This window comes from Scyliorhinus canicula, chromosome 16 (assembly GCF_902713615.1).
Source record: "Scyliorhinus canicula chromosome 16, sScyCan1.1, whole genome shotgun sequence".
Taxonomy (NCBI): Eukaryota; Metazoa; Chordata; class Chondrichthyes; order Carcharhiniformes; family Scyliorhinidae; genus Scyliorhinus; species Scyliorhinus canicula.
Genome location: NC_052161.1, coordinates 78,919,653 through 78,946,483, shown reverse-complemented (window position 1 = coordinate 78,946,483; position 26,831 = coordinate 78,919,653). Strand labels below are relative to the sequence as shown.

General features: G+C 44.8%; 1 protein-coding gene across 1 annotated transcript in view; it reads left to right on the top strand.

The window, feature by feature from the left end:
• The window catches only part of dna2 (DNA replication helicase/nuclease 2), a 166,285-nt gene extending 148,785 nt beyond the window's left edge, over nucleotides 1-17,500 (top strand). The window contains exons 19-22 of the mRNA XM_038821845.1: nucleotides 2,341-2,430; nucleotides 13,760-13,945; nucleotides 14,560-14,706; nucleotides 16,325-17,500. Of these exons, the coding sequence (XP_038677773.1) occupies nucleotides 2,341-2,430; nucleotides 13,760-13,945; nucleotides 14,560-14,706; nucleotides 16,325-16,399 (498 nt within the window). The 3' untranslated portion in view covers nucleotides 16,400-17,500. The remainder of the gene's footprint in view (nucleotides 1-2,340; nucleotides 2,431-13,759; nucleotides 13,946-14,559; nucleotides 14,707-16,324) is intronic.
• Nucleotides 17,501-26,831: the final 9,331 nt, after the last annotated feature.

Here is a 26,831-nt window from a genome sequence, read left to right as displayed (position 1 = left end):
CTTGATTAGGGATAGTCAGCACAAATTTGTGAGGGGTAGGTCTTGCCTCACAAGTCTTTTTGAATTCTTTGAGGAGGTGACCAAGCATGTGGATGAAGGTAAAGCAGTGGATGTAGTGTACATGGATTTTAGTAAGGCATTTGATAAGGTTCCCAGTGGTAGGCTTATGCAAAAAGTAAGGAGGCATGGGATAGTGGGAAATTTGGCCAGTTGGATAACGAACTGGCTAACCGACAGAAGTCAGAGAGTGGTGGTGGATGGCAAATATTCAGCCTGGAGCCCAGTTACCAGTGGCGTACCGCAGGGATCAGTTCTGGGTCCTCTGCTGTTTGTCATTTTCATTAATGACTTGGATGAGGGAGTTGAAGGGTGGGTCAGTAAATTTGCAGACTATACAAAGATTGGTGGAGTTGTGGATAGCGAGGAGAGCTGTTGTCGGCTGCAAAGAGACATAGATAGGATGCAGAGCTGGGCTGAGAAGTGGCAGATGGAGTTTAACCCTGAAAAGTGTGAGGTTGTTCATTTTGGAAGGACAAATATGAATGCGGAATACAAGGTTAACGGTAGGGTTCTTGGCAATGTAGAGGAGCCGAGAGATCTTGGGGTCTATGTTCATAGATCTTTGAAAGTTGCCACTCGTGGATAGAGCTGTGAAGAAGGCCTATGGTGTGCTAGCGTTCATTAGCAGAGAGATTGAATTTTAAGAGCCGTGAGGTGATGATGGAGCTGTACAAAACCTTGGTGCGGCCACATTTGGAGTACTGTGTGCAGTTCTGGTCGCCTCATTTTAGGAAGGATGTGGAAGCTTTGGAAAAGGTGCAAAGGAGATTTACCAGGATGTTGCCTGGAATGGTGAATAGGCCTTACGAGGAAAGGTTGAGGGTGCTAGGCCTTTTCTCATTAGAACAGAGAAGGATGAGGGGCGACTTGATAGAGGTTTATAAGATGATCAGGGGAATAGATAGAGTAGACAGTCAGAGAATTTTTCCTCGGATGGAACAAACCATTACAAGGGGACATAAATTTAAGGTGAATGGTGGAAGATATAAGGGGGGTATCGGCTGGTTTAGCTCACTGGGCTAAATCGCTGGCATTGAAAGCAGACCATGGTCAGGCCAGCAGCACGGTTCGATTCCCGTAACAGCCTCCCCGGACAGGTGCCGGAATGTGGCGACTAGGGGCTTTTCACAGTAACTTCATTGAAGCCTACTCGTGACAAAGCGATTTTCATTTTCATTTCAGAGGTAGGTTCTTTACCCAGAGAGTAGTGGGGGAATGGAATGCACTGCGTGTGGAAGTAGTTGAGTCATAAACATTAGGGACCTTCAAGCGGCTATTGGATAGGTATATGGATTACGGTAGAATGATGGGGTGTAGATTAATTTGTTCTTAATCTAGGACAAAATCTCGGCACAACATCGTGGGCCAAAGGGCCTGTTCTGTGCTGTATTTTGCGATGTTCTAACCAAGCACACCCAGCCAACGTGGCTTACAGTTGTTGTAATGATTCTTTGATTCTATAATATTGTTCAACTTCCCCCCCAGTACTGACTTATTTGTTGTACAAACCCTTATTTATTACCTTTGTCACCTTTAAACTTGCCTATTCCAATGCACTCCTAGCTGGTCTCCTGCGTTCTACCCTCCTTAGAATTGGTCATTCAAATCTCTGTCACCTATATCCTTATTCCAATTTCCCTATCATCCTGTGCTCACTGACTCCTAGTCAAAAGCTAAGATTATACAGTTCTTAACCTCGTTTTCAAATCCCCCCAATGGCTGGTCATGCCCCTCCCTATCTCTGTAATCTCATGCAGCCCACAACCCCCATGCCTGCTGCACTCATCTAATTCTGAGGATCCCCAAAGTTGATCTCTCCACCACTGGTGGCTGTGCCTTCAGCTGTCTAGTCCCCAAGCTCTGACATTCCTTTTCCTGCACCTCTACATCTTTGAACCAAGCCTTTTGGCATCTGCCCTAATATCACACTGATTTAGCACACTGGGCTAAATCTCTGGCATTGAAAGCAGACCAAGGTCAGGCCAGCAGCACGGTTCGATTCCCATAACAATCTCCCCGAACAGGCGCCGGAATGTGGCGACTAGGGGCTTTTCACAGTAACTTAATTGAAGCCTACTCGTGACAATAAGCAATTTTCATTTCATTTTTCACTTCATGTGGCTCAGTGTCAGACTTTACTTTATGATGATCCTGTGAAGTGCCTTGGGATGTGGAAGGTGTTGTGTGGGTTACATCCTCTATCTGTTGAATAGCATTTGTCACCAACTGTCTGGACAGTGCATTTCATTTGGGACCTGATGTGTTTGTCTTGTATGAAAGGTACCGGCCCCGGAGACAGATGAACAATGTGGACTGAGTAACCTGACTGAAGCTGAGCTGGTGTACTGCCTGACAACAGTGCTGCTTAAGGTAGGTGTGTCTGGCTGTGAGGGAACTGTGTGCATCACACATCAATGCTGATATGAAATATCGAAGCCAACACCACTCTTCGCAAAAATGGCAATCAGTGTCATCATAGATTTCACAAGCTTTCATTAATGTACTTGCACAATGTGGAATGTTTTCTAATCTGGTTTTCTAAATGGTCAGACAGAATTGAGTGAGTGAGTTGAGATGTTTGTAGTGTCCCTATTTAATTGAACCTCGCGGGAGACAGTTACATGTCCATAAGTATTTAGTGAAGGAGGGTTTGCAGGGGTGAAAATTGAATGAGTGACCAAGAAGTCTATAGAGTGAGCAAATGGGATCGTGAAACTTGAAAGAAATATAAAAATATATATTGTAAAGATTTTTAAAAAGTATATAATAAGGAAGAGATTAGTGAATGTAAATATGTGGGTCACTAGAGACAGACAGGAGAAATTATTTTGGGGCAAAATCGTGGCAGAGATATGAAATAATTATTTTATGTCCATCTTCACAATAGCTGGCTTTCTGAAATTGTGAAGAACCAAGGCTCCAATGAGAGTGGAGAATTTGAAAATAATTAATCTTAGCACAGGCTTAGATGTGCGTGGAAAGGTTTTTACGCAGAGGGTGGTGGGTGCCTGGAACGCTTTACCAGCGGAGGTGGTAGAGGCGGGCACGATAGCATCATTTAAGAGGCATCTAGACAGGTATATGAACGGGCGGGAACAGAGGGAAGTAGACCTTGGAAAATAGGAGACAGGTTTAGATAAAGGATCTGGATCGGCGCAGGCTGGGAGGGCCGAAGGGCCTGTTTCTGTGCTGTAATTTTCTTTGTTCTTTGTTCTTTGAAAGTAGAGGAGAAATTAATGGGATTGAGAGTTGGCAAATACCTGGACATCTGATGACCGTTATCCTAGGACTCTAAAGATTCAGAGATGGTGAATGCACAGGCTGTGATCTTCCAAAATTTTCTTAATTCTGGAATGGTCTCAGAATGGGAAAATAGCAGATATCACCCTGCAATTTAAAAAGAAAAAATGAGGGACAAAAATCAGGAAGCTATTGGGTAGTTAGGTAACAAAATGAAGGATATATAACAGGGCGCTTAAAAATGAAGTGATGGGGACATGGACGACATGTAAATAGTCATAAGGTTCCTTGTTTAGATATATTTCTTTTCTGTCTTTTTTGTCTGTCTCTGCTCACCTCTCCAAGGGAGGTCTCTAAATGTGAAAGCATTTACCTTTCAGTGATTACCATAAAAAGATGAAAATCAACAAAAATATTTGTTTTTAAATCATGTCTTTCACATAAGATCGATTTTTATTCAAATATATCGCACAGTTGAATAGAAACAAAGAAAGAACAAAATAAATTCTTATCCATTTATCACCTTTTTAATAAATATTTTTATTGAATTTTACCTTTGCACAATATACAGGAGGTGATTGAAACATCTATTATTTACAGTTTACATGTTCTTTTTTAGGCATTCCCCTTTTCTGTTATTCGGGCTCCGTTTTAGAACATAGAACATTACAGCGCAGTACAGGCCCTTCGGCCCTCGATGTTGCGCCGTCCTGTGAAACCCTTCTAAAGTCCCTCTACACTATTCCCTTGTCGTCCATATGCCTATCCAATGACCATTTGAACGCGTTTAGTGTTGGCACGTCCACTACAGTTGCAGGCAGGGCATTCCACGCCCTTACTACTCTCTGAGTAAAGAACCTACCTCTGACATCTGTCCTATATCTATCTCCCCTCAATTTAAAGCCTTGTCCCCTCGTGCTGGACATCACCATCCGAGAAAAAAGGCTCTCGATGTCCACCCTATCTAATCCTCTGATCATCTTGTATGCTTCAATTAAGTCACCTCTTAACCTTCTTTCTAACGAAAACAACCTCAAGTCCTTCAGCCTTTCCTCATATGATCTTCCCTCCATACCAGGCAACATTCTTGTAAATCTCTTCTGTACCCTTTCCATTGCTTCCACATCCTTCCTATAATGTGGCGACCAGAACTGCACACAATACTCCAAATGCGGCCGCACCAGAGTTTTGTGCAACTGCAACATGACCTCATGGCTCCGAAACTCAATTCCTCTACCAATAAAAGCTAACACACCGTACGCCTTCTTAACAACCCTCTCAACCTGGGTGGCAACTTTCAGGGATCTCTGGACATGGACACCGAGATCTCTCTGCTCGTCCACACTACCAAGAATCTTACCATTAGCCCAGTACTCTGTCTTCCTGTTATTCCTTCCAAAATTAATCACCTCTCACTTTTCTGCATTAAACTCCATTTGCCACCTGTCAGCCCAGCTCTGCAGCTTATCTGTGTCCCTCTGTAACTTGTAACATCCTTCTGCATTGTCCACAACTCCACCGACGTTAGTGTCATCTGCAAATTTACTCACCCATCCTTCTACGCCCTCCAGGTCATTTATAAAAATGACAAACAGCAGTGGCCCCAAAACAGATCCTTGTGGCACACCACTAGTAACTGGACACCAGTCAGAGAATTTCCCATCAACCACCACCCTTTGTCTTCTATCAGCTAGCCAATTTCTGATCCAAACTGCTAAATCACCCTGAATCCCATGCCTCTGTATTTTCTGCAATAGCCTACCGTGGGGAACCTTATCAAACGCTTTACTGAAATTCATATACACCACATCAACTGCTTTACCCTCATCCACCTGTTTGGTCACCTTCTCGAAGAACTCAATGAGGTTTGTGAGGCACGACCTACCCTTCACAAAACCGTGTTGACTATCTCTAATCAAATTATTCCTTTCCAGATGATTATACATCCTATCTCTTATAAACCTTTCTAAGACTTTTCCCACAACAGAAGTAAGGCTCACTGGTCTATAGTTACCGGGGTTATCTCTACTCCCCTTCTTGTACAAGGGGAAAACATTTGCTATCCTCCAGCCTTTTCTTTCACCATAGATGTTTATAATCTATCTTTCGTCTTGTTATTTTTGTCCCTCTTGCTTTGTGGCGGATGGGGGGGGCTTCTTCGCTCTTTCCATGAACCCTCCTGGTATTTTCCCGGGTTCCTCCTTTCTCCCTTGCTGCTGCACCCCTTTCCTGTCTGCTTTGCATGGTCTTGTTGGCTCCTATTGGTCTCCCTGCCCCCTCTCTTCCTATCCATTATTGGTTTCAATAATGATCTTGGAACAGGCGGATGAATAGCCCCCACACTTTGTGGAAGCCTTCATCTGACCCTCGGATGGTGTGCTGGATCTTCTCCGGATGGAGAAATTCTGACAGGCCTGCCAGCCAGTAGCTGTGGATGGTGCTGTTGAACGCTAGCCAAGCAGGATTCTGTGGCAGGCGATTAAGGAAGCATAAGTAAGGTCACGGCCCTCTGCCCCAAATGAAGTTCTGGCTGGTCCAATACCACTTTCGGGCACTGCTGCACCCTCATCCCCACATCAAAGAACAATATAGCGCAGGAACAGGCCCTTCGGCTCTCCGAGCCGGCGCAGATCACGTGTCCTATCTAGACCAACCGCCTGTATCCTTCTGTACCCCATCTATTAATATATCTATCTAGATAAATCTGCCTCAACCACCTCACTTGGCAGGACATTCCACTTTCTGTGTAAAAAAAACTTCCCTTGCACATCAAATACTGAGGTAGTATGGGCTGAGTTAAGAAACAGGAAAGGGGAGGTCACCCTGTTAGGGCTTTTCTATAGGCCTCCGAAAAGGTCCAGAGATGTAGAGGTAAGGATTGCAAAGATGATTCTGGATAGGAGCGAAAATAACAGGGTAGTTGTTATGGGGGACTTTAATTTTCCAAATATTGACTGGAAACACTATAGTTCGAGTACTTTAGATGGGTCCGTTTTTGTCCAATGTGTGTAGGAGGGTTTCCTGATGCAGTATGTAGATAGGCCAACAAGAGGCAAGGCCATATTGGATTTGGTACTGGGTAATGAACCAGGACAGGTGTTCGATTTGGAGGTAGGTGAGCACTTTGGTGATAGTGACCACAATTCGATTACGTTTACTTTAGTGATGGAAAGGGATAGGTATACACTACAGGGCAAGAGCTATAGCTGGGGGAAAGGCAATTATGATGCGATGAGGCAAGACTTAGGATGCATCGGCTGGAGAGGAAAACTGCAGGGGATGGACACAATGGAAATGTGGAGCATGTTCAAGGAACAGCTACTGAGTGTCCTTGATAAGTATGTACCTGTTAGGCAGGGAGGATGTCGTCGAGCGAGGGAACCATGGGTTACTAAAGCAGTTGAAACACTTGTCAAGAGGAAGAAGGAGGCTTATGTGAAGATGAGACGTGATGGTTCAGTTGGGTCGCTTGAGAGTTACAAGTTTGCTAGGAAGGCTCTAAAGAGAGCTCAGAAGAGCCAAGCGAGGACATGAGAAGTCTTTGGCAGGTAGGTTCATGGATAACCCTAAAGCTTTCTATAGGTATGTCAGGATTAAAAGAATGACTAAGGTAAGAGTAGGGCCAGTCAAGGACAGTAGTGGGAAGTTGTGCGTGGAGTCCGAGGAGATAGGAGAGGTGCTAAATGAATATTTTTCGTCTGTATTAATACAGGAAAAAGACAAAAGTTGTCGAGGAGAATACTGAGATACAGGCTACTAGACTAGAAGGGCTTGAGGTTCATAAGGAGGAGGTGTTAGCAATTCTGGAAAGTGGAAAATAGATAAATCCCCTGGGCCGGATGGGATTTATCCTAGGATTCTCTGGGAAGCTAGGGAGGAGATTGCTGAGCCTTTGGCTTTGATCTTTATGTCATCTTTGTCTACAGGAATAGTGCCAGAGGACTGGAGGAGAGCAAATGTTGTACCCTTGGTCAAGAAGGGAAGTAGAGATAACCCCGGTAACTATAGACCAGTGAGCCTTACTTCTGTTGTGGGAAAAGTCTTAGAAAGGTTTATGAGATAGTATGTATAATAATCTGGAAAGGAATAATTTGATTAATTGGCTAGCTGATAGAAGACAAAGGGTGGTGGTTGATGGGAAATGCTCTGACTGGTGTCCAGTTACTAGTGGTGTGCCACAAGGATCTGTTTTGGGGCCACTGCTGTTTGTCATTTTTATAAATGACCTGGAGGGCGTAGAAGGATGGGTGAGTAAATTTGCAGATGACACTAACGTCGGTGGAGTTGTGGACAATGCAGAAGGATGTTACAAGTTACAGAGGGACATAGATAAGCTGCAGAGCTGGGCTGACAGGTGGCAAATGGAGTTTAATGCAGAAAAGTGTGATTAATTTTGGAAGGAATAACAGGAAGACAGAGTACTGGGCTAATGGTAAGATTCTTGGTAGTGTGGACGAGCAGAGAGATCTCGGTGTCCATGTCCAGAGATCCCTGAAAGTTGCCACCCAGGTTGAGAGGGTTGTTAAGAAGGCGTACGGTGTGTTAGCTTTTATTGGTAGAGGAATTGAGTTTCGGAGCCATGAGGTCATGTTGCAGTTGCACAAAACTCTGGTGCGGCCGCATTTGGAGTATTGTGTGCAGTTCTGGTCGCCACATTATAGGAAGGATGTGGAAGCAATGGAAAGGGTACAGAAGAGATTTACAAGAATGTTGCCTGGTATGGAGGGAAGATCATATGAGGAAAGGCTGAAGGACTTGAGGCTGTTTTCACTAGAGAGAAAAAGGTTAAGAGGTGACTTAATTGAGGCATACAGGATGATCAGAGGATTAGATAGGGTGGACATTGAGAGCCTTTTTCCTCAGATGGTGATGTCCAGCACGAAGGGACAAGGCTTTAAATTGAGGGGAGATAGATATAGGACAGATGTCAGAGGTAGGTTCTTTACTCAGAGAGTAGTAAGGGCGTGGAATGCCCTGCCTGCAACTGTAGTGGACGTGCCAACACTAAACGCATTCAAATGGTCATTGGATAGGCATATGGACGATAAGGGAATAGTGTAGAGGGACTTTAGGAGGGTTTCACAGGACGGTGCAACTTCGAGGGCCGAAGGGCCTGTACTGCGCTGTTATGTTCTATGCACTGAACATATCCCCCTCACCTTGAACTTGTGTCCCTTGTAATTTGAATTCTGCCCTGGGAAAAAGACTCCAACTGTTCACCCTATCTGTACTCAATTTTATAAACTTCTATCAGGTCGCTCCTCAGCCTCAGTTTCTCTCGGGAGAACAATCCCAGTTGATTCAATCTCCCCTCACAGCTAATACCCTCCATACCAGGCAATATCCTGATAAACCTTTTCTGTACCCCAAAGCCTCCACGTCCTTCTGGTAGTGTGGTGACCAGAATTGGACACAGTATTGCAAATATGGCCTAACCAACGTTCTATAGACCTGTAACATAATTTGCAAGCTTATATACTCGATACCCTCACGGTAGCATGGTGGTTAGCATCAATGCTTCACAGCTCCAGGGTCCCAGGTTCGATTCCCGGCTGGGTCACTGTCTGTGTGGAGTCTGCACGTCCTCCCCGTGTGCGCGTGGGTTTCCTCCGGGTGCTCCGGTTTCCTCCCACAGTCCAAAGATGTGCGGGTTAGGTGGATTGGCCATGCTAAATTGCCCGTAGTGTAAGGTAAATGGGGGGGATTGTTGGGTTACGGGTTACGTGGGTTTAAGTGGGGTGATCATTGTTCGGCACAACATCGAGGGCCGAAGGGCCTGTTCTGTGCTGTACTGCTCTATGTTCTATACCCCGTCCTATGAAGGAAAGCCTGCCATATGCTTTCTTTACCACCATTTCCACCTGTGCTGCCACTTTTAAGGATCTGTGGACCTGCACGCCCAGACCTGTGTGTGTCTCCTGATGGTTCTGCCATTTATTTTATAGCTGGCACCTGAATTGCATCTATCAAAATGCATTACCTCGCATTTGGCCAGGTTAAATTCCATCTGCCATTTCTCCGCCCAATTTTGCAGCCAATCTATATCCTGCTGTATTCTCTGACCATCTTCATCACTATCGCAGTTCCTGCAATCTTAGTATCATCTGCAAACTTGCTAATCAGACCAGCTACACTTCTTCGAAGTCATTCATATATATTACGAACAGCAGAGGTCCCAGTACTGATCCCTGCAGAACACCACTAGTTACAGAACTCCATTTGGAAAAACACCCTTCCACTGCTGCCCTCTGTCTTCTATGGCTGAGCCAATTCTGAATCCATCTAGCTAGTTAACCCCTGACCCCGTGTTATTTAATCTTTTGCACAAGCCTGCCATGAGGACCTTGTCAAATGCTTTACTAAAGTCCATGTAGACAACATTCATTTTTGTCACTCCTCAAAAAACTCAATTAAAGTAGTGAGACATCACCATGCTGTCTGTCGCTAATAAGACCATTCACTTCCAAATGTGCATAAATCCTATCTGAGAATCTTTTCCAACAATTTCACTATCACTGACATCAAGCTCACTGGCCTATAATTACCCGGGTTATCCTTGCTACCCTTAAATAATTGTACAACATTGGCTGTCCTCTAATCCTCTAGGATATCACCTGTGGCCAACGAGGAAACAAGGGTTTCTGTTGGGTGCCCAGCGTTTTCATTTCTCGTCTCCCTCCGTAATCTGGCATAGATGCCATCTGGCGCTGGGGATTTATCTATCTTGATGCTTTTTAACACATCTAACACTTCCTCCTTTGTAATAATGACCTGTTCTGAAGTGTTTACACATCCCCTCTGAGACACCACCAATCAACATGTCCTTCTCCTTTGTGAATAATAATGCAAAATACTCATTTAGGATCTCACTCACTTCCTTTGGTTCTACACATAATTTCCCTTCTTTGTCCTTGAGTGGACCAACTCTTTCTGTAGCTACCCTCTTGTTCGTAATTTTAAAAAAAAATGTAGAGTATCCAATTATTTTTTTTTCCAATTTAAGGGGCAATTTCGTGTGGCCAATCCACCTAACCACATAATTGGATTGTGGGGGTGAAACATGGAGAATGTACAAACTCCACACGGACAGTGACCCAGGGCCGAGATTCGAACCCGGGTCCTCAGCGCCCTAGGCAGCAATGCGATCCACTGTGCCACGTGCTGCCCCCTCGTGTTCCTAATATACATATAAAATGCCTTGGGGTTCTCCTTGATCTGTCTGCCAAGGACATTTTGTGACCCTTTTTACCCTCCTAACTCCCTGCTTTCCTACTATCCCTGTATTCCAGCAGTGCTAACCACTGTGCCTCCCCTATCCCTGTATTCTTCAAGTGCTTCATCTGTTTTTAGGTGCCTAGACCTCACGTATGCATTCTTTTTGACTAGACTCTCAATTTCCCTGGTCATCCATGGTTCTTGAATCCTGCCTTTCTTTTTTACCAACACTGAGGGGAACCTTAGACTGCTCCTTAGACTCCCACATGCCAAATGTGGATTAACCCTCAACAGCCTCTCCCAAACAACAGCCTCCAAATCCTGCCCAATCTGGTTGCAGTTAGCCTTCCCCCAATTTAGCACCCTAACCTTATGACAACACTACTCCTTTTCCATGAGTTTCTGAAAGCTTATGGAATTGTGGTCACTGTTCGCTACATGTTCCCACATTGCAACCTTGATGTCCTTGGCGGGCTCGTTCCCTCGTACTCAGTTCAGTAAAGCCCCCTCTCTAGTCGGAGTATCCACATATTGCTCCAAAGTACTTTCCTGGACACTTTTTTAAAAAATACATTTAGAATACCCAATTCATTTTTTCCAATTAAGGGGCAATTTAGCGTGGCCAATCCACCTACCCTGCACATCTTTTGAGTTGTGGGGGCGAAACCCACGCAAACACGGGGGAATGTGCAAACACGGACAGTGACCCAGAGTCGGGAATTGAACCTGGGACCTCGGCGCCGTGAGACCGCAGGGCTAACCCACTGCGCCACCGTGCTGCCCTTCCTGGACACACTTAACAAATTCCTCACTGTCCAGACCCCTAGCTCTAAAGAATTTCCAGTCAATATGAGGAAAATTGAAGTCTCCCACTACAACAAACCTATTATTTCTACAGAGATCCAGAATCTGCCTACATAATTGTTCTTCAACCGTGGGCTGTTGGGAGGCCTGTAGTACACCCCTGTCATAGTGACTGCTCCCTTCCTGTTTCTGAGTTCTACCCACAGTGCCTCATTACTTGATTCTTGCAAGGTGTCCTTCCTCTGTACTGCTGTGATATGTTACCTAACCAGTGTTGCAGTTCCCCCACCTCTTTTACCTACCCCTCTGTCTCGCCTAAAACACCTATATCCTGGAATATTTAGCTGCCAGTCCTGTCTCTTTTTTAACCAAGTCTCTGCTATCGTAACCACATCCAGGTTCCGTGCATGAATCGAGGCTCTAAGTTCATCTGTCTTGCCTGTTATATTCCTTGCATTGAAGCAGATACACTCCAGACCCCCAGGCTCACTGAGTTCAACCTCCCCCAGCCTGCCTTCCTCTTAGCTAGCCTGGCCCTCGTGCCATGCTCATCCCCAGTCTCTGCACTTGCTGGCTTACTGTTCTGATTCCCAACCCCCTGCAACATTAGTTTAAACCCACTCGACCCATACTAGCAAACCTCCCAGCCAGGATATTGGTGTCTCCAGTTCAGGTGTAACCCCCCTTCTTGTACCCACCTTTCCTGTAAGACATCCCAATGATCCAAAAAACTGAAGCCCTCCCTTCTGCGCCAGTTTTTTAGCCACTTGTTCAGCTGCACTATATCCTGTTATTAGCCTTGCCGGCATGGAGAGTACTCCTGAGATTACTACCCGAGAGGCCCTGCTTTTTAATCTTCTACCTAAGTCCCTAAATTGCCATTGCAGGACTTTGCTACTCTTTCTACCTATGTGGTTCGTGCCAATGTGGACACTGACCTCTGTCTGATTTCCCGCCCATTTTAGGATACTTTGTACCCACTCCGATACATCCAGGACCCTGACACCAGGGAGGCAAACTACAATCCTGGAGACCTTTGGCTAACACTGAAGCGCCTATCTGTGCCATTACTATTGAATCCCCTACCACTATTGCTTTGCTATGCTTTGTACCCCCTGTCTGTGCGGCATGGCTAGTCATGGTGCCTTCGCTCTGGCTACTATTGCTGCTGTCTCCTGATGGACCTTCCCCCTCATCAGCATCCAAAATGGAATACTTGTTAGATAGGGGGACAGCCATTGGGCACCCCTGCACTGTCTGCCTACCTTGTCTGGCGGTTGCCCATCTATCTTCCAGTACCTTGTATGTGACCACATCTCTGTAGCTATTATCTACAAATATTTCAGCCAATTGTGTGCTCCTCAGTGCTTTCAGTTGCTGCTCTAGCCGATCCATCCGGTGAGCCTAGGAATGAAAGAGTTAAGGACACAGTCAACCTCTGACATTGCCTCAAAGAAGGCTGTCCAGAACCCATTTACCAGGATGGCATGTGGCGCAGTGGTTAGCACTGGGATTGTGGCGCTGAGGACGCGGGTTTGAATCCCGGCCCTGGGTCACTGACCGTGTGGAGTTTGCACATTCCCCCCATGTCTGCGTGTGTTTCACCCCCAGAACCCAAAGATGTGCACGTTAGGTGGATTGGCCACGCTAACTTGCCCCTTAATTGGAAAAAACAAATAATAGTGTACCCTAAATTAAAAAAAAAAAACATTTAGCTTTCATGTCCTCAGAACTTTACAGCCAATGAAGTGTAGTTGCTATTGCAATGTAGACAGATGGCTGCCAATTTGCAAGCTCCCAGAAACAAAAATGTGATTAGTGATGTTAAGGGTCTACCCCTCTGACAGCACAGGGTTACCCTCAGTATTGCATTGAAGTATCGGCTTTGATGATATACTCAAGACTCTGCAGTGGAACTTAAGCCAAGATCTTTTGACAAGAACACAAAAACAACTGAGAGGGTGGCAAGGTAGCACATAGTACCAGAGACCTGGGTTTGATTCCAGCCTTGGGTAACTGTGGAGTTTGCATGTTCTTGCCATGTCTGCATGTGTTCCTCCGGGTGTTTCAGTTTCCTGCCACAGTAGAAAGATGTGCAGCTTAGGTGGATTGGCCATGCTAAATTGCCCCCAAGTGTCCAACAGTTAGGTGGAGGTTGCAGGGATAGGTCGGGGGATTGGGCCTGGGCAGGGTGGGGGTCTTTCGAAGGGTTGGTGCAGATTTGATGGGTCGAACGGTCTCCTGCACTGTAGGGATTCTATGATTCTGATACAAATGTTAATTCAGTACTCTTTAAATGATGTAATACGATTCAAATATTTTAACACTTCATAAATAACCTAATGCTCTAAATTGCTGTGTTACTTTCCAAAAATGGGAAGGAAACTGTGGCTGATGTTTCTGTGGCTGACCTGGACTGTTGGGTTTGCTTTGTATACAGGTTGGATGCAAGCCCTGTAACATTGGGATTATTGCACCATATAGACAGCAACTGAAAGCAATCTCAGCTGTGCTGATGCAGGACAAAGCCTTCAGTGCTGTTGAAGTCAATACGGTGGACAAATACCAGGGGAGAGACAAAAGTGTTATCATTGTGTCCTTTGTTCGGAGTAACAGTGATGGAAAGGTAAGTGAATTGCTACCTGTTACTGTGTATTAGGATCCCGGGCCAGACTCCAATGTATGTTCGGAAACTGGATGAGAAACACCAATAATTTTTCAATTTGTGAACTGTGAGGAAAGGTTACTTCATCCCCAGAATTAATTCCACTGACAAACAGGAATCTTTTATATCAAACTTTATTCTCTTTTGAAATGAATTTAGAGTACCCAATTCTTTTTTTTTCCAATTAAGGGGCAGTTTAGCGGGCCAATCCACCTACCCTGCACATCTTTGGGTTGTGGGGGCAAACCCACGCAAACAAGGGGAGAATGTTCAAACTTCACACAGTCAGTGACCCAGAGCCGGGATTAAACCTGGGATCTCGGCACCGTGAGGCAGCAATGGTAAACACTGCTGCACTTCATGTAACCATCATCAGAAAAGTGGACAGGACTAGGCATTGTGAATGTGATGTGCCTTTAGATTTCTCTTCAAAGCTGAGCAAGAAATCATTCTAATAATTAAAATGCATAATTGGGAATGAAACACATCTGAAACTGCATCTGCTGTAGTTGGTATTTCCACAATGAATTGGATGTTATGTCAAAGGTGATAACTGCACTGATCTTTCTTAACAGCTTGGAGAGTTACTGAAAGACTGGCGAAGACTCAATGTAGCCCTGACTCGACCCAAGCACAAGCTGGTAATGATGGGATGTATGTCAACGCTATGTCAATATGCTCCTCTTAAAAAATTACTCGATCACTTAAAGACTGAAGAAATGATATCCTTTACAAGTGATGACGTGTTATTAGAATAAAGGAATCAAGTATTGAAGGTAATGGGTTGGATATCTAGGAACTGGGCTCAGAGCAATTCAGACTGATGAGACAGAATCACCTATAACTGGCTGAAAGGACCTCTGTGACTGTCTTGGATAGTCTCATTGCACTTCCTCATGGGCTCCATAATAGTTTGAAAGTAATCTCACGCAGACAGGTAATTGACATTGTGAGTCCATGAAATGTAAAATGCCACATCTGTGTCGTAGGAGGCGCAGATATCGGGTTGCGGCTTTCCCTGTTCCGGTGAGAATGTCTTGCTTTTATCTCCACGTGCCTAACATTTCATCCTTGTTATCATCCTGGTGAATCTATGGTTTACATGTCTATAGCTTTAATAATATCCTTTTTACTATAAGGCATTTAAAACTGTGCAGCTTTATAACTCTTTGTCTTGTACAATCTCTTTGTCCTTTACTCTTTGTCCCTATTTATGAAGCCAAAAAATTTGCTGGCTCTTTTATATCACATCTGTACTTTCAATAGGTTATTTATCTGGACCATGGGGCAGCACAGTTAGCCCTGCTGCCTCATGGCGTTGAGGTCTCAGGTTCGATCCTGGCTCAGGGTCACTGTCCGTGTGGAGTTTGTACATTCTCCCCGTGTCTGCGTGTGTTTCACCCCCACAACCCAAAGATGTGCAGGGTAGGTGAATTGGACACACTAAATTGCCCCTTAATTGGAAAAAAATAATTGGGTATTCTAAATTTATTTTTAAAAAATTATCCGTCTCTTCCACGCACTTGCTCACACCCGCATTAAATTGGATCTGCAGCATGCCTACATGGACAGGGAAGGAGGTTGTTGGACATTCGGCTGTCCCACAGATGGGACTGAGCACTGGGCCATCCAGGATATAGGGCTGGGCATCTGTCTCCTGCAATTTCTTGGGGGTATTTTGTTAGTGAGATAATTTATTGCTCAACTGGGAGAAGATACTGCTGTGTGTTGTTATAATCCCCTCAAATTGTATCCTAACATGGTGTAACATTCCCCAAACCATGTGGTAATGCAAAATAAAATCCTTCCCTAATTATTTATAACAATGTTTTTTTTATTCTTTTTTTCATAAATTTAGTGAACCCATTCATTTTTTTCCAATTAAGGGGCAATTTAGCATGTTCAATCCACCTAGCCTGCACATCTTTGGTTTGCGGGGGCGAAACCCACACAAACACGGGGAGCATGTGCAAACTCCACATGGACAGTGACCCAGAGCCAGGATCGAACCTGGGATCTCGGCGCCGTGAGTTATGAAATTTAATGATAAATTTGAGGTTCAAATTACATTGCCACCCCTCCATCCAAGTACCCCCTCAAGTCCTTTAGCGAGTAATCTCCATGGATGCTAAGAGTCCGCTAAGGATGCTGTGGGATGAACACAGGTTCTGGGTGGATGGCTGTGCGTGCCTATGTATAGGGTTGTATTTCAAGCCTGGACACACTGTGAAAAATACTGTCTTCATGCATAGGGAGCCTTATTCATCACTTGTTGCTAATTTCAATCTCTCCACAGTGCCAGGGCTCTGACGTTTCTTCCTTTTCCTTAACTAGCTTTACATCATTGATCTCCCCCCTGCAGCACACAGAATCACAGCAATCACTACTGTGAAGTCAGCGCATTCATCCTCCTGAATGATATGAATGTGGGAGAGCTGCTGCTCGATGCTATACGTTGATGACAAGCATCTACTTGCGTCTCAGCTGAAAGTCTATCTACCTCCCGGTTATGCACTACTGCTCTGGTCTAACTTGTGTCTGTCGTGCAGTTAGATTTATTACCTCCAAAATACAAGTTCAGAATAATTGACCAGTTGTTTGGTCAGTTCTGAATAGGTTTGAATTCCTTTAACTTGACTTAGATATTCAACATGTGAAATCACGACACAGGTCATTTAAAATGAACTGGCCTTGAGTTCAAAGTTATTTTACATCAGATCTGCCCAATCTGAATCATAACACTGACACCATAAACTATATCATATTAATATGTGACACAGCCTCAAACTGCATGGTATTAATCTGAAACCACACACCCATCTCCCCAATCAAATTGCATAGTATTATTGTAATATTCTGCGCTACATCATATTGATGTGGAACACCCAAACATCTTGTATAAAATGTGTAATACCCTCAATCTGTATGTTGCTGTAACAATATTGTAATATCCCCTCAAACTGTATCCTAACATGGTGTAACATACCCCAAACCATGTGGTAACGCAATGTAACATCCTCCCTAATTTTAACATTGAAAGATTTCAAACAAATTTGATAACTAATTTTAGTTAATGTAGTTGTTAGAGAGCTTAAAGGAGAATGGGCTGTCTCGAGTAGATTTCACTCAACTCGCGTATATTCAAACTATACATTTCATTTTACTGTTGTACACCTTTGCTGTGTACAGTCTCCACAACATAATTTTGTCCCTCACTGAATGGCCACCCTTCAAAGCCATTGCAGTCGCTTTAGTGAACGTAAGATGTATTAAATCTTTGTCATATGCGGGGTGTGGAAGAAGAGTACACTGGAATGGGAAGCTGTACGTCTGGTGGAGTGTGGAACACTATTTCTGTTACCCTGAAGTCAGGTGTAGTGCCGCACATAAGACTTCCCAAAGAAGTTGTGAACGAATTGCCGTGTCCATTAAATACCATACCTGCTGACTTAATTGTTTTAACACAAGTAAGTGCTGCAGCTGCACTATCATTTCAATAAAAAGTTGTTAGAAAAATTTAAATGGTCAGTTTTCATTTCTACATTGTGTAACAAAATAGAGTGGACAGGATAAAATTGTTTCTCTTGGAGAATGCGAGAACCAGGGGACATAGATTCAAGGTAAGTGGCAGAAGATGTAGAGGGGACATGAAGAACTTTTTTACGCAGAACCTTTTCTTCACCAAGGCACAAGTCAAGAACCTGATGAAATATGCTTGTATGCATAGGTGCAAGACAAATGTTACACAGCATTTCAGACAAAACAGACCATTTGCTGAGCACTCCTTCCACCATTGGGATCGGTGCAGCTGCATTGTGTGCAAAGTATAAGGTGCACTGCAGCAGCTCAAAAGGCATCTTCAAATTTACCTACCAAACTCGCAACGTTCACCTGTAGGGAAAGGGCGGCAGGTTAATGGGAACACAATTATTTCAAAGTTACACGCTGTCTTGTCTCACATATATTGTCATTCCTTCATCATCGTTTGGTCAAAATTTAAGAAGTCTTACCTTATGCCATTGGACAGACTTTAGAACATAGAACAGTAGAGCACAGAACAGGCCCTTCGGCCCTCGATGTTGTGCCAGCCTTGTCCGAAATCAAGATCAAGCTATCCCACTCCGTCATTCTGGAGTGCTTCATGTGCCTATCCAATAACCGCTTGAAAGTTCCTAAAGTGTCCGCCTCCACTATCACAGCAGGCAGTCCATTCCACACCCTAACCACTCTGAGTAAAGAACCTACCTCGGACATCCCTCCTATATCTCCCATCCTGAATCTTATAGTTATAAGAACATAAGAACTAGGAGCAGGAGTAGGCCATCTGGCCCCTCGAGCCTGCTCCGCCATTCAATTAGATCATGGCTGATCTTTTGTGGACTCAGCTCCACTTTCCGGCCCGAACACCATAACCCTTAATCCCTTTATTCTTCAAAAAACTATCTATCTTTACCTTAAAAACATGTAATGAAGGAGCCTCAACTGCTTCACTGGGCAAGGAATTCCATAGATTCACAACCCTTTGGGTGAAGAAGTTCCTCCTAAACTCAGTCCTAAATCTACTTCCCCTTATTTTGAGGCTATGTCCCCTAGTTCTGCTTTCACCCGCCAGTGGAAACAACCTGCCCGCATCTATCCTATCTATTCCCTTCATAATTTTAAATGTTTCTATAAGCTCCCCCCTCATCCTTCTAAATTCCAACGAGTACAGTCCCAGTCTACTCAACCTCTCCTCATAATCCAACCCCTTCAGCTCTGGGATTAACCTAGTGAATCTCTTCTGCACACCCTCCAGTGCCAGTACGTCCTTTCTCAAGTAAGGAGACCAAAACTGAACACACTACTCCTGGTGTGGCCTCACTAACACCTTATACAATTGCAACATAACCTCCCTAGTCTTAAACTCCATCCCTCTAGCAATGAAGGACAAAATTCCATTTGCCTTCTTAATCACCTGTTGCAGCTATAAACCAACTTTCTGTGACTCATGCACTAGCACACCCAAGTCTCTCTGCACAGCGGCATGCTTTAATATTTTATCGTTTAAATAATAATCCCATTTGCTGTTGCTCCTACCAAAATGGATAACCTCACATTTGTCAACATTGTATTCCATCTGCCAGACCCTAGCCCATTCACTTAACCTATCTAAATCCCTCTGCAGACTTCCAGTATCCTCTGCACTTTTCGCTTTACCACTCATCTTAGTGTCATCTGCAAACTTGGACACATTGTCCTTGGTCCCCAACTCCAAATCATCTATGTAAATTGTGGGCCCAACACGGATCCCTGAGGGACACCACTAGCTACTGATTTCCAACCAGAGAAACAGCCATTAATCCCCACTCTTTGCTTTCTATTAATTAACCAATCCTCTATCCATGCTACTACTTTACCCTTAATGCCATGCATCTTTATCTTATGCAGCAACCTTTTGTGTGGCACCTTGTCAAAGGCTTTCTGGAAATCCAGATATACCACATCCATTGGCTCCCCGTTATCTACTGCACTGGTAATGTCCTCAAAAAATTCCACTAAATTAGTTAGGCATAACCTGCCCTTTATGAACCCATGCTGCGTCTGCCCAATGGGACAATTTCTATCCAGATGCCTCGCTATTTCATCCTTGATGATATGATTATGCCCCCTTGTAACAGCTACATCCATCCGAGGAAATAGTCTCTGAACATCCACTCTATCCCCCTCATCATCTTATAAATCTCTATTAAATCGCCTCTCATCCTCCTCCGCTTCAAAGAGAAAAGCCCTAGCTCCCTCAACCTTTCCACATAAGACCTATCCTGCAAACCAGGCAGCATCCTGGTAAATCTCCTTTGCACCCTTACCAATGCCTCCACATCCTTCCTATAGTGAGGTGACCAGAACTGCACACAATACTCCAAATGTGGTCTCACCAGGGTCATGTACAGTTGCAGCACAACCCCGCGGCTCTTAAACTCGAGTCCCCTGTTAATAAACACGAACGTACTATAGGCCGCCTTCACGACTCTACCACTTTAGTGGCAACCTTCAGAGATCTGTTGACATGAACCCAAAGATCTCTCTTCCTCCAAATTCCTCAGAACCCCGCCATTGACACTGTAATCCGCATTCAAATTTTTCCTATCGAAATTAATCACCTCGCACATATCAGGGTTAAACTCCATCTGCCATTTTCGGTCCAGCTCTGCATCCTATGAATATCTCTTTGCAGCCTACACCAGCCCTCCACCTCATCCACTACTCCACCAATCTTGGTGTCAGCAAATTTACTGACGTACCCTTGAGCTCCCTCCTCCAAGTCATTGATAAAAATCACAAATAGCAGAGGACCCAGCACTGATCCCTGAGGTACACTGCTGGTAACTGGTCTCCAGTCTGAAAATTTTCCATCCACCACCACCCTCTGTCTTCTGTGTGATAGCCAGTTACTTATCCAATTGGCCAAATTTCCCTCTATCGCACACCTTACTTTCTTCATGAGCCGACCATGGAGAACCTTATCAAACGCCTTACTAAAATTCATGTATACGACATCAACTGCTCTACCTTCATCCACACACTTAGTTACCTCCTTAAAGAATTAAATCAAATTTGTGAGGCAAGACTTACCCTTCACGAATCTGTGTTGACTATCCAGATTAAGCTGCATCTTTCCAAATGGTGATGAATCATATCCTTCAGGACCTTTTCCATCAACTTACCAACCACCGAAGTAAGACTTAACAGGCCTATAATTACCAGGGTCATTACTATTCCCTTTCTTAGAACATAGAACAGTACAGCACAGAACAGGCCCTTCAGCCCTCGATGTTGTGCCGAACAATGATCACCCCACTTAAACCCACGTAACCCGTATACCCGTAACCCAACAAACCCCCCATTAACCTTACACTACGGGCAATTTAGCATGGCCAATCCACCTAACCCGCACATCTTTGGACTGTGGGAGGAAACCGGAGCACCCGGAGGAAACCCACGCGCACACGGGGAGGACGTGCAGACTCCACACAGACAGTGACCCAGCTGGGAATCGAACCTGGGACCCTGGAGCTGTGAAGCATTGATGCTAACCACCATGCTACCGTGAGGCCCCCTTGAACAGAGGAACAACATTGGCCACTCTCCAGTCGTCTGGCACTTTCCCCGTGGACAGTGAGGACCCAAAGATCAAAGCCAAAGGCTCTGCAATCTCATCCCTTGCCTCCCAAAGAATCCTTGGATATTTCCCATCTGGCCCAGGGGACTTGTCGACCCTAAGGTTTTTCAAAATTGCTAATACATCTTTCCTCAAAACATCTACCTCCTCCAGACTACCCGCCTGTATCACTCTCATCCTCAAAAACATGGTCTCTCTCCTTGGTGAACACTGAAGAAAAGTATTCATTCAACGCCTCTCCTATTTCTTCTGATTTCATGCACAAGTTCCCACTAGTGTCCTTGACTGGCCCTAACCTCACCCTGGTCATTCTTTTATTTCTCACGTAAGAGTAAAAAGCCTTGGGGTTTTCCTTGATCCGACACGCCAAGGACATCTCATGCCCCCTCCTAGCTCTCCTAAGCCTGTTTTTCAGCTCATTCCTTGCTACCTTGTAAGCCTCAAGCGACCCAACTGAACCTTCTTTTCTTATCCCTCCATACGCTTCCTTTTTCCTCTTGACAAGGCATTCAACCTCTTGTGAACCATGGTTCCCTCATACGGCTATTTTCTCCCTGCCTGACGGGGACATACCTATCAAGGACACGCAGTATTTGTTCCTTGAACAAATAGCTCCACTTTTCATTTGTGACTTTCCCTGACAGTTTCTGTTCCCATCTTATGCTCCCTAATTCTTGCCTAATAGCATCATAATTACCCCTCCCCCAATTTTAAACCTTGCCCTGCCGTATGGCCCTATCCCCCTCTATTGCAATAGTGAAAGATACCGAATTATGGTCACTATCTCCAAAGTGCTCTCCCACAAACAAATGTAACACTTGGCCCGGTTCATTACCCAATACCAAATCCCTCTTGTCGGCCTATCCACATATTGTGTCAGGAAACCCTCCTGAACACACTGTACAAAAACTGCTCCAACCAAACTGTTCGACCTATAGAGGTTCCAATCAATACTTGGAAAATTAAAGTCACCATGCCAACCACCCTGAGACCTCCACACCTATCCATAATCTGTTTTGCAATTTCTTCCTCCACATCTCCATTACTATTTGGGGGCCTATAGAAAACTCCTAACAACGTGACCACTCATTTCCTATTTCTAACTTCAGCCCATATTACCTCAGTAGGCAGATCTCCCTACAACTGCCTTTCTTGCAGCCGTTAAACTATCCTTGAATTAACAATGCTACTCACCTCTTTTACCACCTTCCCTACTCTTACTGAAACATCTATACCACGGAACTTCCAACAACCATTCCTGTCCCTGTTCTAACCACGTCTCCCTAATGCCCACAACATCGTAGTCCGAGGTACCAATCCACGCTCCAAGTTCACCTACCTTATTCCGGATGCTCCTTGCATTGTGGTAGACACACTTCAATCCATCTTCCTGTCTGCCGGAACCTCCTGCAACCTTGATTCCCTCCTCAGTACCTCACTACTCTCAACACTGGCTTCTGGATTACAGCTTGTTTTCCCATCCCCCTGACAAATTAGTTTAAACCCCCCCCCCCAAAGACGTTTTCCTGTTCCCAACTCAGCACGTGGCACCGGCAACAAACCAGAGATGACAACATGGTTTGTCCTGGCTCTCAGCTTCCAACCTAGCTCTCTAAATTAGTGTTTTAAATCCCTGTCCCTTCTCTTACCTATGTTGTTGGTACCGATGTGTACCACGACTTGTGACTGTTCCCCCTTCCCCTCATGGACCCCGGCACCCAGGAGGCAACATACCATCCGTGAGTCTCTTTCGTTGCCACGGAACTGTCCATCTGTCCCTTTAACTAGCGAGTCCCCAATAACTATTGCTCTCCCTTCTGAGGGACGGACTCAGTGCTGGAGATCTGTTCACCGTGGCTTACCCCTGGTAGGTCGTCCCCCTCAACAGTATCCAAAGCGTTTTACTTGTTACTGAGGGGAACGACCACAGAGGTCCCTGCATTGACTGCTTCCTCCCAGCTCCTCTCACCGTCACCCATCTATCTTAATTCTTTGGAGTAACTACATCCCTGAAGCTACTATCTATGACCACCTCTGCCTCCCGAATGATCCTCAGTTCATCCAGCTCCAGTTCCCTCATGCTTTCTGAGGAGCTGGAGTTGGGTGCACTTCCCACAGGTGAAATCAGCAGAACACTGACGGCATCGGGCAGCACGGTGGCCTAGTGGTTAGCATAACCGCCTCACGGCGCTGAGGTCCCAGGTTCGATCCCGGCTCTGGGTCACTGTCCGTGTGGAGTTTGCACATTCTCCCCGTGTCTGCGTTGGTTTCGCCCCCACAACCCAAAAATGTGCAGAGTAGGTGGATTGGCCACGCTAAATTGCCCCTTAATAGAAAAAATAATTGGGTAATCTAAATTTATATTAAAAAAAAACCAGCAGCCACTGCGTCCCGCACGATAACAGCAATCAGCTGTTATGGGTCCGCGCAAGCAATTTAAACCTTTACTACTTACCCAGCAGTCACTGTCCTCAATTCGACCGGATTCAGCTGGAAGCCCCCAATAGTAAGTTTTTTTAAAAATTTACTCCCCTTCTCACTCACTCACTCAGCAACCACTGTGCCCTGCACGATAACAGCAATCAGGTTGGCCATGCCCCTTGGTGGACAACAGGTTAGGTGGGGTTATGGGGATAGGCTGCAGGCTTGGGTTTAATTGAGGTGTTATTTCCAAGGGTCGGTGCAGACTCGATGGGCAGAATAGCCTCCTGCACTGTAAATTCTATGAAAACCCTACCTATGTCCTCTGGCCCAGCACACAAATTACAGCCTGGTCCTGAATGATCCCTATTTTTTCACTAGGATTTTCCCTTTTACCCTTAATATACTTGTAAAAGAACTTAGGATTTTCCTTTATTTTACCTGACAGTATTCTGTCACGCCTCCTTTTTGCTCTCCAACTTTCTTTTTTAAGTTCCCTCTTCCACATTCTATATGCCAGTTGTGCTTCTGCTGGTGAGCCCTCGTTATCTGCCATAAGACTCCCTTTTTCTTTTTATCCAATGCTGTATGTAGCCAAGACCACGGCACCATGTGTGGTTCAGTAATACGGGGGAGCACGAAAAAGATTGAAAGAACAAAAGTGGTAGGCGATTCAATAGTTTAGGAATGGACAGGCATTTCTACGGCTGAAGACGTGAATCCAAGCTGGATATAAGCAAATTACTGCGGATGGTGAAATCTTCCAGTGAAGCTCAACGTAAACTGGAGCAGCATCTCATCTTCCGGTGAGGCACGCTACAACCTTCTGGTCTCAACATCGAATTCAACAACTTCAGATGATTATCTCTACCCCACCTCGACCCATTTGTTTTCATCCCATTTCATTTGAACTCTTTTACCATTTCTTTCTTACTTGATATATATATATGTAACCCCACCCCCACCTTAACCACCATTCCTTATCCTTTAGAAAATAGAACATAAGAGTGCAGAAGGAGGCCATTCGGCCCATTGAGTCGGCACTGACCCACTTAAGCCCTCATTTCCACCCTATCCCCTAACCCCTCCTAACCTTTTTGGACACTAAGGGTAATTTTAGCATAGCAAATCCACCTAACCTGCCCGTCTTTGGACTGTGGGAGGAAACCGGAGCACCTGGAGGAAACCCACACAGACACGGGGAGAACATGCAGACTCTGCACAGACAGTGACTCAGCGGGGAATCAAACTTGGGACCCTGGCGCTGTGAAGCCACAGTGCTATCCAGTTATGCTACCGTGCTACCTTTCTTTCCTTTGCTTCCCCCTTCCCCTCCCTTCACCTACATCTGTCAGTTTACCCTCTGATGTTGGTTTCTCTGCTGTTTGGCCTTTCACACCTTTTGTTCTCTCTGGCGACTTCCATTAGCACTCTTTCCCCTTGGTTTCTGTGGCCATTAGCACCCGGTTTCCCTGGGTTTCTGTCGCTATGAAAACAAAAGAATTGTTAAATAATATCAAAAGAAGACAAATGAGTTCTCTGAGCAAAAGGGTGGACTGCCTAATCACCGGCAGAAAGATTAACAGAAGAGCAAGTGGCTGATAGTGAAGGAAGCAACTTGGCAGCCATTCACTGTTCCTACGATTAGAAAGTTCGGAACACGATAACTGTGATATTCTCAGTCCAGCAAGAAAGGAGGCTCTGCTGAACCTTGTTCTTGGGAATGGCTGTGATAAGTGGATCAAGTGTCAGCAGGGGAATATTTAGTGTGCAGTGATTCTAGGATTTAGATTGTAAAAAGATAAGGAACAATGCATAGTAAGAATAATTAACTGGGGAAAGCCAACTTCAATGGAGTAAGAATTGATTTGACCCAGATAGATAGAAATCAAAGATCGATAAGGCGGGCCTACCACAGAACGGGCTGCATTTAACAAATATTTAGTTCAGGCACAGTTGAGGTATATTCCCACAAAGGGGAAAAAATGTGAAAACAAATTAGTCATAGATGCTTATAGCATGGAAACAGGCCCTTTGGCCCAGCTTGTCCATGCCGCCCAGTTTCTATCACAAAGCTAGTCCCACATGCCGCATTTGGCCCATATCCCTCTGTACCCACCCTGCCCATGTAACTGTCTAACTGCTTTGTAAAGGAAAAAATTATACCCGCCTCTACCACTGCCTCTGGCAGCCCATTCCAGATGCTCACCACCCTGTGTGAAAACAGTTCCCCTCTGGTCTCTTTTGTATATCTCACCTTAAACCTATGCCCTCTAGTTCTACATTTCTCTACTTTTGCAAAAAGATGTTGACTCTCTACCTTATCTATGCTCCTCATTATTTTATAGACATCTATAAGATCACGCCTAAGCCTCCTCTGCTCCAGGGAAGAAAGTCCCAGCCTCTCCTTATAACTCAGACCATCAAGTCCTGGTAGCATCCTCGTAAATCTCTTCTGTACTCTTTCTAGTTTAATAATATCCTTCCTATAATGTGACCAGAACTGAACACAGTATTCCATGTGTGGTCTAACAACTTCAATCTTGTACAACTTCAACAAGACGTCCCAACTCCTGTATTCAATATTCTGACTAATAAAACCTAGCATGCTGAATGCCTTCTTCACCACCCTGTCCACCTGCAACTCCACCTTCATCATAGAATTTACAGTGCAGAAGCTGTGAACCTGTACCCCTAGATCTCTTTGTTCTGTAACTCTCCCCAACTCCCTACCATTAACTGAGTAGGTCCTGCCCTGATTTGATCTATCAAAATGCATCAGCTCACATTTATCCAAATTAAACTCCATCTGCCATTCATCAGCCCACTGGCCCAATTTGTCAAGATCCTGTTACAATCTTATATAACCTTATTCACTACCCAGTGCCACCAATCTTGGTGTCATCTGCAAACTTACTGACCATGCCTCCTACATTCTCATCCACATCATTAATATACATATAACAAATAACAGTGCACCCAGCACCGAACCCTGAGGCACACCGCTGGTCACAGGCCTCCAGTTTGAAAACAACCCTCCATAACCACCCTTTGGTTTCGGTTGCTAAGCCAATTTTGCATCCAATTGGCTACCTCGCCCTGGATTCCGTGAGATTAAACCTTTTGCAACAACCTACCATGCGGTACATTGTCAAAGGCCTTGCTAAAGTCCATGTGAAAAATGAAATGAAATGAAAATGGCTTATTGTCACGAGTAGGCTTCAATGAAGTTACTGTGAAAAGCCCCTAGTCGCCACATTCCGGCGC